General features: G+C 37.5%; 2 protein-coding genes and 1 long non-coding RNA gene across 3 annotated transcripts; 2 read left to right on the forward strand and 1 right to left on the reverse strand.

Moving 5' to 3' along the window:
• Positions 1 to 1,589: 1,589 nt before the first annotated feature.
• Positions 1,590 to 12,595, forward strand: LOC113466030. Its single transcript, XM_026821087.1, has 3 exons — positions 1,590 to 2,181; positions 3,810 to 3,851; positions 12,329 to 12,595. Exons 2-3 carry the CDS (start codon positions 3,827 to 3,829, stop codon positions 12,526 to 12,528), a joined length of 225 nt encoding a protein of 74 aa, XP_026676888.1. The 5' UTR covers positions 1,590 to 2,181; positions 3,810 to 3,826; the 3' UTR covers positions 12,529 to 12,595.
• Positions 4,142 to 5,346, reverse strand: LOC103505883 (engulfment and cell motility protein 1-like; the record flags this gene model as incomplete). Its single annotated transcript, XM_026821084.1, has 2 exons — positions 4,142 to 4,306; positions 5,238 to 5,346. Coding segments are annotated over 2 exons (264 nt in total), but the record flags the coding sequence as incomplete, so codon positions are not given.
• On the forward strand, positions 6,510 to 7,386 carry LOC113466031. Its single transcript, XR_003390572.1, has 2 exons — positions 6,510 to 6,964; positions 7,100 to 7,386. It is a non-coding gene; the product is annotated as an uncharacterized LOC113466031 (long non-coding RNA).
• Positions 12,596 to 13,075: the final 480 nt, after the last annotated feature.

Genomic DNA, 13,075 nt, shown 5'->3' on the forward strand with positions numbered 1-13,075 from the left:
ATTTAGATGAAAAATTGAAAACTTTAAAGTTAAATATCTCAGTTTGATGATTTTCATTTATTGCCCTTTTTGCACCCAGCTCCTCAATTTGGTCAATCAGATGTTTGGAATTGATGCTTGAGCACTTGCTGAGAGCCAGTCTTTTGTTCATAAATGTGGGTGTTCCGTGCAGGGACTTAGGTCCCATACAGGGACTTGGTCCCCGTTCAGGGTCTTAAGGTAGAAACACACTAGCATCACGTCACGTGAGCTCTGTGATGGTAGTGTGGCTGTCCTGAACTACTCGTGTGTCCTCTAGGTTGGTAATTGTCAAACTGTTTCTATAAACTCTAAATGCTGTAAGACCTTGTTTAGATTGCTGGTGGTAAGGTATAACTTTTTATTCTCATTCGAGCTTCGAGCAGTACCTACTTAAAAAAAAAAAGTTCTATTCTATCTCCAAAAGTCGGAACCTCAAGGGGATAAAATTAGAAATGGAACCCACAGAATACCTACAGTCATCCAAAGGCAGAGGTTTCGCCTTGGGGGCCCCCTGCCCCCTGGTCAATAGTGGGCTGACGCGGAGAGAGGTGGATGATCCAAATCATGGAAAAGGGTCTCTGAATGGCTGCGGGAGGGATATAGGTCAGTGGTAATAAATAATACCTCATTGAACACTCCCGTGGCCTATTTAGTACCCCGTAGCCCGAAGAGGTCGAAAAACCAAGGATTTCCCGGTAACACCTAGAACCTAGAACAGAGGAGGGAGAATATGCCTCCCTTCTGTAACATTTCCGGAAAATCCTGAGTTTAACCTCTCTCTGGGCTCGTCCCGTAAGATACCTAGTATTACCTACCTAATAATGCAAAATTTTCACCTGCTTCATCTCGAAATCATATCTACGAGTAACCTGCTAGCTAACTTCGTACCAGGTATTTGTTTTATCTCAGAATTGCTAATTGCTATACGTGCAAATCCTAATCTTCAAATACTCACGTTAGGTTGGAAGTAATACAGTCATAACAGGGTTAAACGGGTATTGTATGTTTTGTTATCTAAGTACTTACAGAGTGTTTAGTCACAGGTTTTACTATTACATATTACCTGAGCTACAGCTGCAGAAATGCCTGCCTGAATGTTTTCATTGATTTGCTACATATCGTGTCTGGCTAGGGGACTTTAAACAGGGAGTAGATCAGCTTAGTCTGGCTGGGGGACTGCGTAAAGAGGGAGGATACCAGCCTGAATTTCCCTTGCTAAATAGCAAAGGTTGAGTCCGAAAGGCATCCACTCGTAATTTTTTTGTAGCCAAAACCAAATGTGAGCCCCATGGCGATCACCCTAAGGCTGATGGCTGATTGAGAGGCTGACGAAAAACGCCAACCCCAAACCCGAGAATTCAATTCTGAAGTCAAAAACAAGGTCTTATTTAGAAACTTAAATCTTATAAAGTTACATGATACTTGTGCAATGTGCATAATAAATGAAAGCAATACCTATCAATCCTACGATAACTACCTCTCATCGTAAGAATCTATCAGATAACATTTCAATCACAACATACGGCACAAAATAACAGTATAGGTATCACAGTTCTAACTTCTATCGTGTGATATTCATTTCAAACTGCATTCAATACTCCTACAACTGAGAGTGATATCTATTTCAAACGTTTTGGTAGATATTTTAGTGATTATTATGGTGATAAATTATTGATAATGTTTTTTTTCTTTTTTTTTTAAGAGAAGAGCTGTTCTTGAACCTTCGTTTAAGAATTCACTTCCTGCCCTGAACTCGGTTGGTTCTACTTTGGGGTCCCTTCCAAGCTTTGATTTTGTATGGGTGTGTGGTGACGATGACTGAACCATCAAACCATGCACAGACCGGCGCACGGTCTTAATTTAGAACTGAGAACTCTTACCTCTAGCAAGACTGAAGCAAAGTGAAGCAATATTAGTGAAGTATAGTGTTAGTGTTAGTGTGAGTTTCTGAGCCACAGTCACAGTGTTTGGTTGTTTACTAAGTGAAGTGTTACGTAGTTTATTTTGAATTAATTTTCAATTAATCTAATCTGGTTTTATTAAGAGGTCTAGATTTGTACGTCCTGTGTTCCTTCTTTCCAGTTTTTTCTGACTGATATATCGAGATTCGAGTTCTGTTTGTGGTGTACTTTTGGTGAAACTTGTGGAAATTCTCAACAGGTGAGTTCGGTTTACGTTAAGCGATGACGGTGCTGTATCCCAGAGGCAAATTTTATGATCGATCTTGACGATACTTTTGGTGTAAGAATTCGAGTTATTTGAGGTGTGGCGTATCCCGTGGTAGGATGAGTCTTTGGGAGACGTCATCTTCAACTTGAATTCTTGATGATCGATGGTGGACTTTCGAAAATTGCAAGAGAAGAAGATGGGATAAATAAGTGCTTACAATACCTATAGGTGGTAGATTGGTTTTCAATGACACCAAATAAACAATTTATCCACCTTAAATAATTGAGATCTATTCTCAAGTTACAAAATAGTCCGGATTTACCTAACATAAAATTAGAGATAAACATTTATTTAATAACAAACAAAGCAATCCACGTACAAAACTCGGAAACTTGGATTCAATGAAATCTCAATTCATTCAACAAGATTCCCAGGCTGCATTCAGTTCCAAGCTAGTTACGTAACCAAGATTTTAGCGCCATTTAAGGTCAATGAATCCGCTTGGAACCCGCGCAAATCTCTTAGGGCGCTGCATCGTCCCTTACCAGAACAAGCTATTGGTCATTGTAACTTGTATTGTTTAGGAGAGCTCGTACAAGATTTTTATCTTGAAATGAAGGAACGGTAACTTGTACCATTCACAAAAAGCACTTTGTACTTCATTCACAAAAGTACTCTGCCGTCAGTATAAGTTACTGTCCGTCCCTTCATTTCAAGATTTAAATAGAAATTCATAAAGTTACGGAGTCTCCCATCCTTATACAAGTTAAAACCAACTGCCCACATAAATTTATTGTATCTTGTTCAGTCGTCAACGAAGTGACGTATAGGCATAGGCTGTAGATACCTACCAAGATAACTGCTTAAGCAGTTGCGTACCTACGTACTAGCCCATAAAGTAAACTTATAATAGTCACCAGACTGGTTTATCTTATCACTTGGAGGGCTTCAATTACACAAATATTGTTACTTTGTACCTTTGTAGTCTAAACAAAGCTATAGACCAGTGATTTTCAACCGGGGGTAGGCGTACCCCTGGGGGTACTTGAGAGACCCTCTGGGGGTACGCAAAAAAAGTGTAATAGCGGACACAAGCAAATTTTGAATTTTGACGGCTTATCAGTGCAGTACAGGCCAAAAAGTACTGAATTTTGAGCTCAAGTACTAATTTTTTTCAAAAAGTACTGAGTGTGTGTTACAGCTCAGTATAGTAATTTTACACATCCACCTAGGTATGGGTACCCGGTTAACCCGGTACTCATTATGATGGTGGCGGGGGTACGTGAGATTAAATTTGGGTACCCAAAGAGTACGCGGGCGAAAAAAGGTTGAAAACCACTGCTATAGACAATTCAAGTGGGTAGTGCAGGTAGGTAGGTACCAATGCGAAATTATTGCTTAGGGCAATCTACTCATCTATACTTCAATGCGACTCCAAATTACAATTTTATTCTTTTTGTTTCTACCCTAAAAACATTTTTGGTTGACCTTATATACGTTATTTGCGTAAGGCCTAGGTAAGGCTAACGTAAAGCCAACCATCGATGCGTTTTAAGATATAAGTACCTCAGTAATATATATATTTTCTAACTCTCCCACCTTTCTCCATTCTCCCACAGACACTCCCAACACCAAGATGGCGGACGGTAACGTAGTGTACGGTCTATTCTGAGCACTTTCGGTCCGGAGATCTCTGGAAAATATAGAGAAATTCTAGAGATCATTTTGTAAGAGGTAATTTTAAGTGCGATCTGAGTATGATAAAGAAAAAAAAACGTATAAGAGCTGTCATATTGGGCTCTTATGCAACCTCACCTTTTGCACAAGGATATTTTCAACGTACTCCTCAATGGTCCTCATGAGACTGGGAGCATCCTGGATTCGATGCACCGAGCCGAAAAAACTTCCACAGCCGGGAATCGAACCCAAACTTTCAAAGATTTAGCCTTACCTGATAGGGTTTAGAAGTTGAAATCATAGTTGCGAGGTTCCTCAGGTACTTCGGGGGGATGGTGAGGTATTTCCACGCCCTCAGCATCCAGAAGACGGATCTTGATTTCCATGGAGAGCAAAGTTTCCAGGTCGTTGTCAGCCTCTTTGCTTGTCATTTTGTTTCCTGGAATTAGAGCAAGTTAGCGTCAGTAAGGATTTTTTTACTCGTTTTTTTTTTTTTCCAAGAGGTTTGTTAGAGGGAACTGTAACTGCTAGGGTCTTATCGTCCCGAAATCGAAGAGAGAAGGAAGACAGGATAGGAGAAAGCCAGCCGTTCCAAGATGTACATACCTTCAAACTCCGCGATTTCTAATCTTTGTCGAAACCACACTTTCAAAACTCCGATTTAAGTCAGTCTAATATCGGAATGTCACGATTCGGTCTCAGATTAGTGTACTCAGCCGGATTTCTACTTTAAGCTTCAACACAGGTCTACAATTACGATAAAATGAGAGAACTAGGCGAATCTACTAACATCAAGAGAAACTTTTCAAATCAATACGAGACCTTGACTCAAAAAGATGAAAGCGTGAAAATATCTGGGTATGCTCGGAAACAAAATTATTAGACTCCCTCCTGCTTAATATTATTTATTCTTATTAACCTCCCTCTTAGTTCTCCCACGTATAATTACCCCCCGGGGCTTCTACGCACCCTCTCATCTCAACACATTAAATTTAAAAGATACAAAAATAAACATCAAGTCCCAAAATAAAACCTAGCGCTCTCAAGGCAGATTAGGCTGGAACACATAATTTATTACCCACCACGCTCTACCCACCAAGCTAACTAGGCTGGAACACATGATTTATTGATTGACTTTAATAGGTATAAGGAAAAATCTGCTCAGTAAAGTTTGGGCTCAGTCGGGTCCTAGGAGTCCTATTGGAATCCTTCTTCTGAGACTATTTGTACATAATTATGTTGTTTACCAATGTCTGGAATTTGGCCATTTTGATTGACCAATCTAAAACGAGTTTGGTACACCAGATTCAACATGGACTTACCTAGTAAAGCATTGATGCCGTCTGTCCAATAATCAAACTTGGACTTACCTAGTAAAGCATTGATGCCATCTGTCCAATAATCAAACACCTCTTCATCAGGCGCCACAAAGTCCAGGGATGTGATTTCAACCGAGTCCAGTGTGAGAGAGAACGCTAAGGATCCCAAAAATTATAGAGGTGAAAAAACCACCAGAGTGCCCTTGTGTGCTTGTCTCTTCTCGAGTGTTTTCTTAGTGGAATGAATTCGGCCCTGAATAGAAAAAAAGAACGTAAAGCCGGTAAATATAGGTTATAGGTGGTAAGTGGAAAAAAATCAGGACAGGGCAATTAAAAGTACTACCTACCTACTCAAAATTTCTCTTAAGGTGTGTCCGAACATAATTGACCGGCCGTCGGCCGCGGCGATGACGTGAATCTATGTTGTCGAGGCAGTGTGGACGGATCAGTCGTCGATCGACGGCCGGTAGACTATGTGTGGACACACCTTGAACTATCGTATTGCCTACAATATCATCTATGTACCTACCTACCTTGTGTACATTAGTTGAATTAGTTCTTATTCTTACTTTTAGTTTCTAAATTTCCCATCCCTCCCACTGAATTACTTGAGCCTAACAAAACAAACAATGCGATTTCTAAACTTTGTCGAAACCACACTTTTAAAACTCCGATTTAAGTCAGTCTAATATCGGAATGTCATGATTCGGTCTCAGATTAGTGTACTCAGCTGGATTTCTACTTTGAGCTTCAACACAGGTCTATAATTACGATAAAATGAGAGAACTAGGCGAATCTATTAACATCGAGAGAAACTTTTCAAATCAATACGAGACCTTGACTCACAAAGATGAAAGCGTGAAAATATCTGGGTATGCTCGGAAACGAAATTATTAGACTCCCTCCTGCTTAATATTATTTATTCTTATTAACCTCCCTCTTCCTTCTCCCACGATAATTACCCCCCGGGGCTTCTACGCACCCTCTCATCTCAACACATTAAATTTAAAAGATACAAAAATAAACATCAAGTCCCAAAATACAGCATGCTTCTCAATTCTCAAAACTATGTAATAAAACTCGTAAAATTCACACGTTAACCTCAATTTGTACCGAAATCAAATTCGTAAAACTCTTCCACCAAATTAACCCTTGTATCAAATGAAGCTCGGGGACACACTTTGAAATTGAATTTGGATTAAATCAATCTGATTGGCTGATTAACAAATAGATTTAGATTAACAAATCACAATGCTTTATCAATGTTGACGAGTTTAATCCCTAAGTATGACTGCGGACATTGAAAATTAATGATAGATCGAAATCAAATTCGTAAAACTCTTCCACCAAATTAATCCTTGTATCAAATAAAGCTCGGGGACACACTTTGAAATTGAATTTGGATTAAATCAATCTGATTGGCTGATTAACAAATGGATTTAGATTAACAAATCACAATGCTTTATCAATGTTGACGAGTTTAATCCCTAAGTATGACTGCGGACATTGAAAATTAATGATAGACTCTACAGAGAAAAGTAACAGAGGATTATGCTAAAGACAATCCTTCCTAACCCATAAACTTCTGATAGGTCGTGGTCAAATACCTATCAAAATAAATTAAATTTCTCTTCAATTTGGATTTGAACCCGCGCTCTTCTAATTAGGAGGCAAGTGCCTTCATGAGTGTCTTAGCCCTTTAGTTCTGATTCACCTAAAAGACTGTCTACCCCTATGTAATGTTCAGTGTGTACACTAACTCATAAGTCATAATATAGGTTAGGTGGCGCTCTTCTAATTAGCAGACAAGTGCCTTCATGAGTGTCTTAGCACTTTAGTTCTGATTCACCTAAAAGACTGTCTACCCCTATGTAATGTTCAGTGTGTACACTAACTCATAAGTCATAATATAGGTTAGGTAAATTTGTAAATATCAATATTGTATCTGGTAGTCAAAAGGTACGTTTTGGTCGAAACGACTATAGATCGTTTAACAAAAATCGTTCTTATAAGCGTCCCAAGCAAAACGTAGCTTAAATCTCCATGTCCAATAAAAGTGATTTCATAATATTATTTAATTATTCATCAATTAACTTATTGGGTCTGTAATGAAAATTTTAAAAGACTAAAAGTTGTAGAAGTGGTACAAAAATCAAGTAAGAAAATATTGATAGTTTAAATAATGTGTTCTAAATTCTGCTGAAATGCACTTCTGGTCAATAACATCAGCTAAAGAATTAACTAATTAACTTATTTGGGTCTGTAATGAAAATTTTAAAAGATTCAAGTTTTAGAAGTGGTACAAAAATTAAGTAAGAAAATATTGATAGTTTAAAGTTTAAATAATGTGTTCTAAATTCTGCTGAAATGCACTTCTGGTCAATAACATCAGCTAAAAAATTAACTATGGGTTATTTGGTATGAATATTATCTACCTATCTTTTGTTGTCTTCTTAAATTGATTTTCTCTCTTTAAAAATTGACTTTCTCAGAGATTTATTAAAAGACTAATATGACTAGGTAACTAGGTATTTAACTTTAAAAATAATTTGTTTTCGTTTAATATTTCGTCTGTTCAAAAATAAAAATGTTATATTTTATTTATATTTTTATAAGAGTTTGTTGTATTTAGCAGTCTTCAGATTCTTAGTTTTCAGTCTTATTATGAACAGAAAAAAATCAATTTCCTGTTTATATTTTATTTTTATTCATTTCCTATCAATGATTTCAATATTGTAACATCTCTTTTCAAACGCACCAGTCAATGAATCATTCAAAATTTAGCCTAGGACTATCTGAGCAATAATTTATTCTGGTGATATTGCTCTTATCTGTAGTTGATGACATAACCCATCATACTGATAAATATCAATAGAGATGACGAAGACAACATTCCTGATGCTAAGTTTCATAAATGTCAGAATGAAGTCAGAAATATGTCTGATATTGCTCTTATCTGTAGTTGATGACATAACCAATCATACTGATAAATATCAATAGAGATGACGAAGACAACATTCCTGATGCTAAGTTTCATAAATGTCAGAATGAAGTCAGAGATATGTTTGTATGAGTCGGGTTATGTAGGTAAAGACATAATTTCTCCTAAGGACATACCTATTAAAGGGTACCAGGGTCGTATTTCCACGAACGACTCTGGACTCACACTGTTAATTTTATACTTCACACGCGCATAAAAAACGCTGTGCCGTTTATCATAAGGAGTGGGAACTTTGAAGTCGTTTTTGGAACAACCCACTGTGCTGCAGAAATGGGCTAACAAAAAAACCAATAATTCCAATATTTTCAATACAAAATAAAATAATATTTTAAATAATAATTAGGCTGGAACACATAATTTATTGATTGACTTTAATAGGTATAAGGAAAAATCTGCTCAGTAAAGTTTGGGCTCAGCGGGTCCTAGGAGCCCTATAGGAATCCTTCTTCTGAGACTGTTTATACATAATTATGTTGTTTACCAATGTCTGGAATTTTGGCCATTTTGATTGACCAATCTAAAACGAGTTTGGTACACCAGATTCAACATGGACTTACCTATAGTAAAGCATTGATGCCGTCTGTCCATTAATCAAACTTGGACTTACCTAGTAAAGCATTGATGCCGTCTGTCCAATAATCAAACACCTCTTCATCAGGCGCTACAAAGTCTAGGGATGTGATTTCAACCGAGTCCAGTGTGAGAGAGAACGCTAAATGATGGGTGGTTTTCTTAGCCCTGTTTCAAATGGACAGAAATAAAATTGAACACTTTAGGGATTTTTTCTTCTTCTTTTTTAAGAGAATACGAAGCCGGATATAATTCTTTGGATTCCCTTTCATTAAATTTTGATGACAAAGATATTTTTGTTTTATTTCTTTTTCGAATAATGCCTATCTGTGAATCTAACGAATCAAGTCCCCGAGTGGATCCCTTTAGATTCACTAAAATCGGATTATCTAAACATTTTTTTTTTTTTTTTTTTTTTTTTAGCAAGACTGAAGCAAAGTGAAGCAATATTAGTGAAGTATAGTGTTAGTGTTAGTGTGAGTTTCTGAGCCACAGTGTTTGGTTGTTTACTAAGTGAAGTGTTACGTAGTTTATTTTGAATTAATTTTCAATTAATCTAATCTGGTTTTATTAAGAGGTCTAGATTTGTACGTCCTGTGTTCCTTCTTTCAAGCAAGACTGAAGCAAAGTGAAGCATAGTTTAGTGTTAGGTAGTGTGAGTTTCTGAGCCACAGTCACAGTGTTTGGTTGTTTACTAAGTGAAGTGTTAGATACGTAGTTTATTTTGAATTAATTTTCAATTAATCTAATCTGGTTTTATTAAGAGGTCTAGATTTGTACGTCCTGTGTTCCTTCTTTCCAGTTTTTTCTGACTGATATATCGAGATTCGAGTTCTGTTTGTGGTGTACTTTTGGTGAAACTTGTGGAAATTCTCAACAGGTGAGTTCGGTTTACGTTAAGCGATGACGGTGCTGTATCCCAGGGGCTTCTGACTGATATATCGAGATTCGAGTTCTGTCTGTGGTGTACTTTTGGTGAAACTTGTGGAAATTCTCAACAGGTGAGTTCGGTTTACGTTAAGCGATGACGGTGCTGTATCCCAGAGCCCAGAGGCAAATTTTATGATCGATCTTGACGATACTTTTGGTGTAAGAATTCGAGTTATTTGAGGTGTGGCGTATCCCGTGGTAGGATGAGTCTTTGGGAGACGTCATCTTCAACTTGAATTCTTGCTGATCGATGGTGTATTTTTGAAAATTGCAAGAAAAGAAGATGAGATAAATAAGTGCTTACAATACCTATAGGTGGTAGATTGGTTTTCAATGACACCAAATAAACAATTTATCCACCTTAAATAATTAAGATCTATTCTCAAGTTACAAAATAGTCCGGATTTACCTCACATAAAATTAGAGATAAACATTTATTTAATAACAAACAAAGCAATCCACGTACAAAACTCGGAAACTTGGATTCAAATTCAATGAAATCTCAATTCATTCAATAAGATTCCCAGGCTGCATTCAGTTCCAAGCTAAAGTTACGTAACCAAGATTTTAGCGCCATTTAAGGTCAATGAATCCGCTTGGAACCCGCGCAATCTCTTAGGGCGTGCATCTCCCTACCAGAACCAGCTATTAGGTGCAAGCCATCATTGTAATTGTATTGTTTAGGAGAGCTCGTACAAGATTTTTATCTTGAAATGAAGGAACGGTAACTTGTACCATTCACAAAAAGTACTTTGTACTGGGCAAATTTTATGATCGATCTTGACGATACTTTTGGTGTAAGAATTTGAGTTATTTGAGGTGTGGCGTATCCCGTGGTAGGATGAGTCTTTGGGAGACGTCATCTTCAACTTGAATTCTTGATGATCGATGGTGGACTTTCGAAAATTGCAAGAGAAGAAGATGGGATAAATAAGTGCTTACAATACCTATAGGTGGTAGATTGGTTTTCAATGACACCAAATAAACAATTTATCCACCTTAAATAATTGAGAGCAAATTTTATGATCGATCTTGACGATACTTTTGGTGTAAGAATTCGAGTTATTTGAGGTGTGGCGTATCCCGTGGTAGGATGAGTCTTTGGGAGACGTCATCTTCAACTTGAATTCTTGATGATCAATGGTGGGCTTTCGAAAATTGCAAGAGAAGAAGATGAGATAAATAAGTGCTTACAATACCTATTGGTTTTCAATACATAGTGGTAGATTGACACTAAATAAACAATTTATCCACCTTAAAATAAATAATTAAGATCTATTCTCAAGTTACAAAATAGTCCGGATTTACCTAACATAAAATTAGATATAAACATTTATTTAATAACAAACAAAGCAATCCACGTACAAAACTCGGAAACTTGGATTCAATGAAATCTCAATTCATTCAACAAGATTCCCAGGCTGCATTCAGTTCCAAGTCCAAGCTAAAGTTACGTAACCAAGATTTTAGCGCCATTTAAGGTCAATGAATCCGCTTGGAACCCGCGCAACCTCTTAGGGCGTGCATCTCCCTACCAGAACCAGCTATTAGGTGCAAGCCCTCATTGTAACTTGTATTGTTTAGGAGAGCTCGTACAAGATTTTTATCTTGAAATGAAGGAACGGTAACTTGTACCATTCACAAAAAGTACTTTGTACTTCATTCACAAAAGTACTCTGCCGTCCGTATAAGTTACTGTTCGTCCCTTCATTTCAAGATTTAAATAGAAATTCATAAAGTTACGGAGTCTCCCATCCTTATACAAGATTTCTATTCGATTCAAGTTAATAACCAACTGCCCACATAAATTTATTGTATCTTGTTCAGTCGTCAACGAAGTGACGTATAGCCATAGGCTGTAGATACCTACCAAGATAACTGCTTAAGCAGTTGCGTCCCTACGATAGGAAACAACCACTGTATAAACTATTGTTTAGTGAAGCAATAACGAGCCTACAAGGCGGGACTAGATTTACACTTTCAAGAAACAAATAAATCATTTATTTCAAAGAAATTAGTTAGGGTTTCACAGAAGCATTTTTGCGAAATGGGTCTATCTTGACATCGGGAGAAAATCATGAAATAGTTAACAGGTTATTCAATTTAAATAGTAACATAAATATAAAGAGGGAGTTGAAAATTATACAGTAAAATAGTTAATATTACACAGAATTGATTAGAAGATTGATAGAACAAGCCCATGTGTCAAAAGAGTATGACAGAAAATGCACGAGTCGAAAATGGATGTAAAAACAAACATACGGACAAACAGGTAAATGGATGTAGAAACAAACATACGGACAAACAGGTAGACATACAAACGAACAAACATGCAGCTTTAAAAAGTACTTAGGTTACATATTATATACAGTGAATCAATATGTGGCTAGGTAGGTACAACAATATTTCACATAGGTAATTATAAAATGGGTATTTTGTTACAACGGGAAGGAATATTTTTTGGACAAAAATCAACTAGACTAAAATAAAAAGACCGTTTTTGACTAGAAATGTGCAAAAAGTGATTGAGTTACAAAAAAGAACTACTCATAGCCGGGGGCTACTCAGTAAATGAGTAACATCATAACTCCCTGTAGTATAAAGTTTGTAGTAAGTTTCAGTGAGTGAGTTTTGGGATCTGGTCTATTCTGGCTGATCCTCCTCGCCCTCATTTCATACTGGGTGGCCTGCTTCTGTTTCTTCCCCTACATCATCGTCAGTGTCCTGACACCCTGTATTCCGGCCCTCAAACCCATCTCCGACATTCTTCTGGCGGGCATCATGTTCCCGTACAAGTGCTCGGATAACATGGTCCATATGAGGTCGTATGACTCCATCTAAGCCCCACCAAAGGGTCTTACGCTCATATTTATGAACAAAATTTCTCGGTCTCAGATAAGTCTTGAGCAAAACTTGGTCAATCAGATGTTTGGAATTGATGCTTGAGCACTTGCTGAGAGCCAGTCTTTTGTTCATAAATGTGGGTGTTCCTCTCCGTGCAATCGTATGACTCCATCTAAGCCCCACCAAAGGGTCTTACGCTCATATTTATGAACAAAATTTCTCGGTCTCAGACAAGTCTTGAGCAAAATTTGGTCAATCAGATGTTTGGAATTGATGCTTGAGCACTTGCTGAGAGCCAGTCTTTTGTTCATAAATGTGGGTGTTAGTCTCCGTGCAGGGACTTAGGTCCCATACAGGGACTTGGTCCCCGTTCAGGGACTTGGGCCCCGTTCAGGGTCTTAATGTAGAAACACACTAGCATCACGTCACGTGAGCTCTGTGATGGTAGTGTGGCTGTCCTGAACAATATTACCTACTTTATGGGAAAACTTTGAACTACATCTTTCTGACTCCCTAATGAGGTCACGTGACGTGACGTGACGTG

This window comes from Diaphorina citri, unplaced genomic scaffold (genome assembly GCF_000475195.1).
Source record: "Diaphorina citri unplaced genomic scaffold, Diaci psyllid genome assembly version 1.1 scaffold201, whole genome shotgun sequence".
NCBI classification, from domain to species: domain Eukaryota; kingdom Metazoa; phylum Arthropoda; class Insecta; order Hemiptera; family Psyllidae; genus Diaphorina; species Diaphorina citri.

Bases quoted from the DNA above. Each gene is read 5' to 3' on its own strand.
- LOC113466030 (XM_026821087.1), top strand. From the start codon at position 3,827: ATGGCGGACGGTAACGTAGTGTACG. The intron at 3,852-12,328 runs GTCTATTCTGAG...TTTTGGGATCTG, and splicing joins GGACGGTAACGTAGTGTACG to GTCTATTCTGGCTGATCCTC.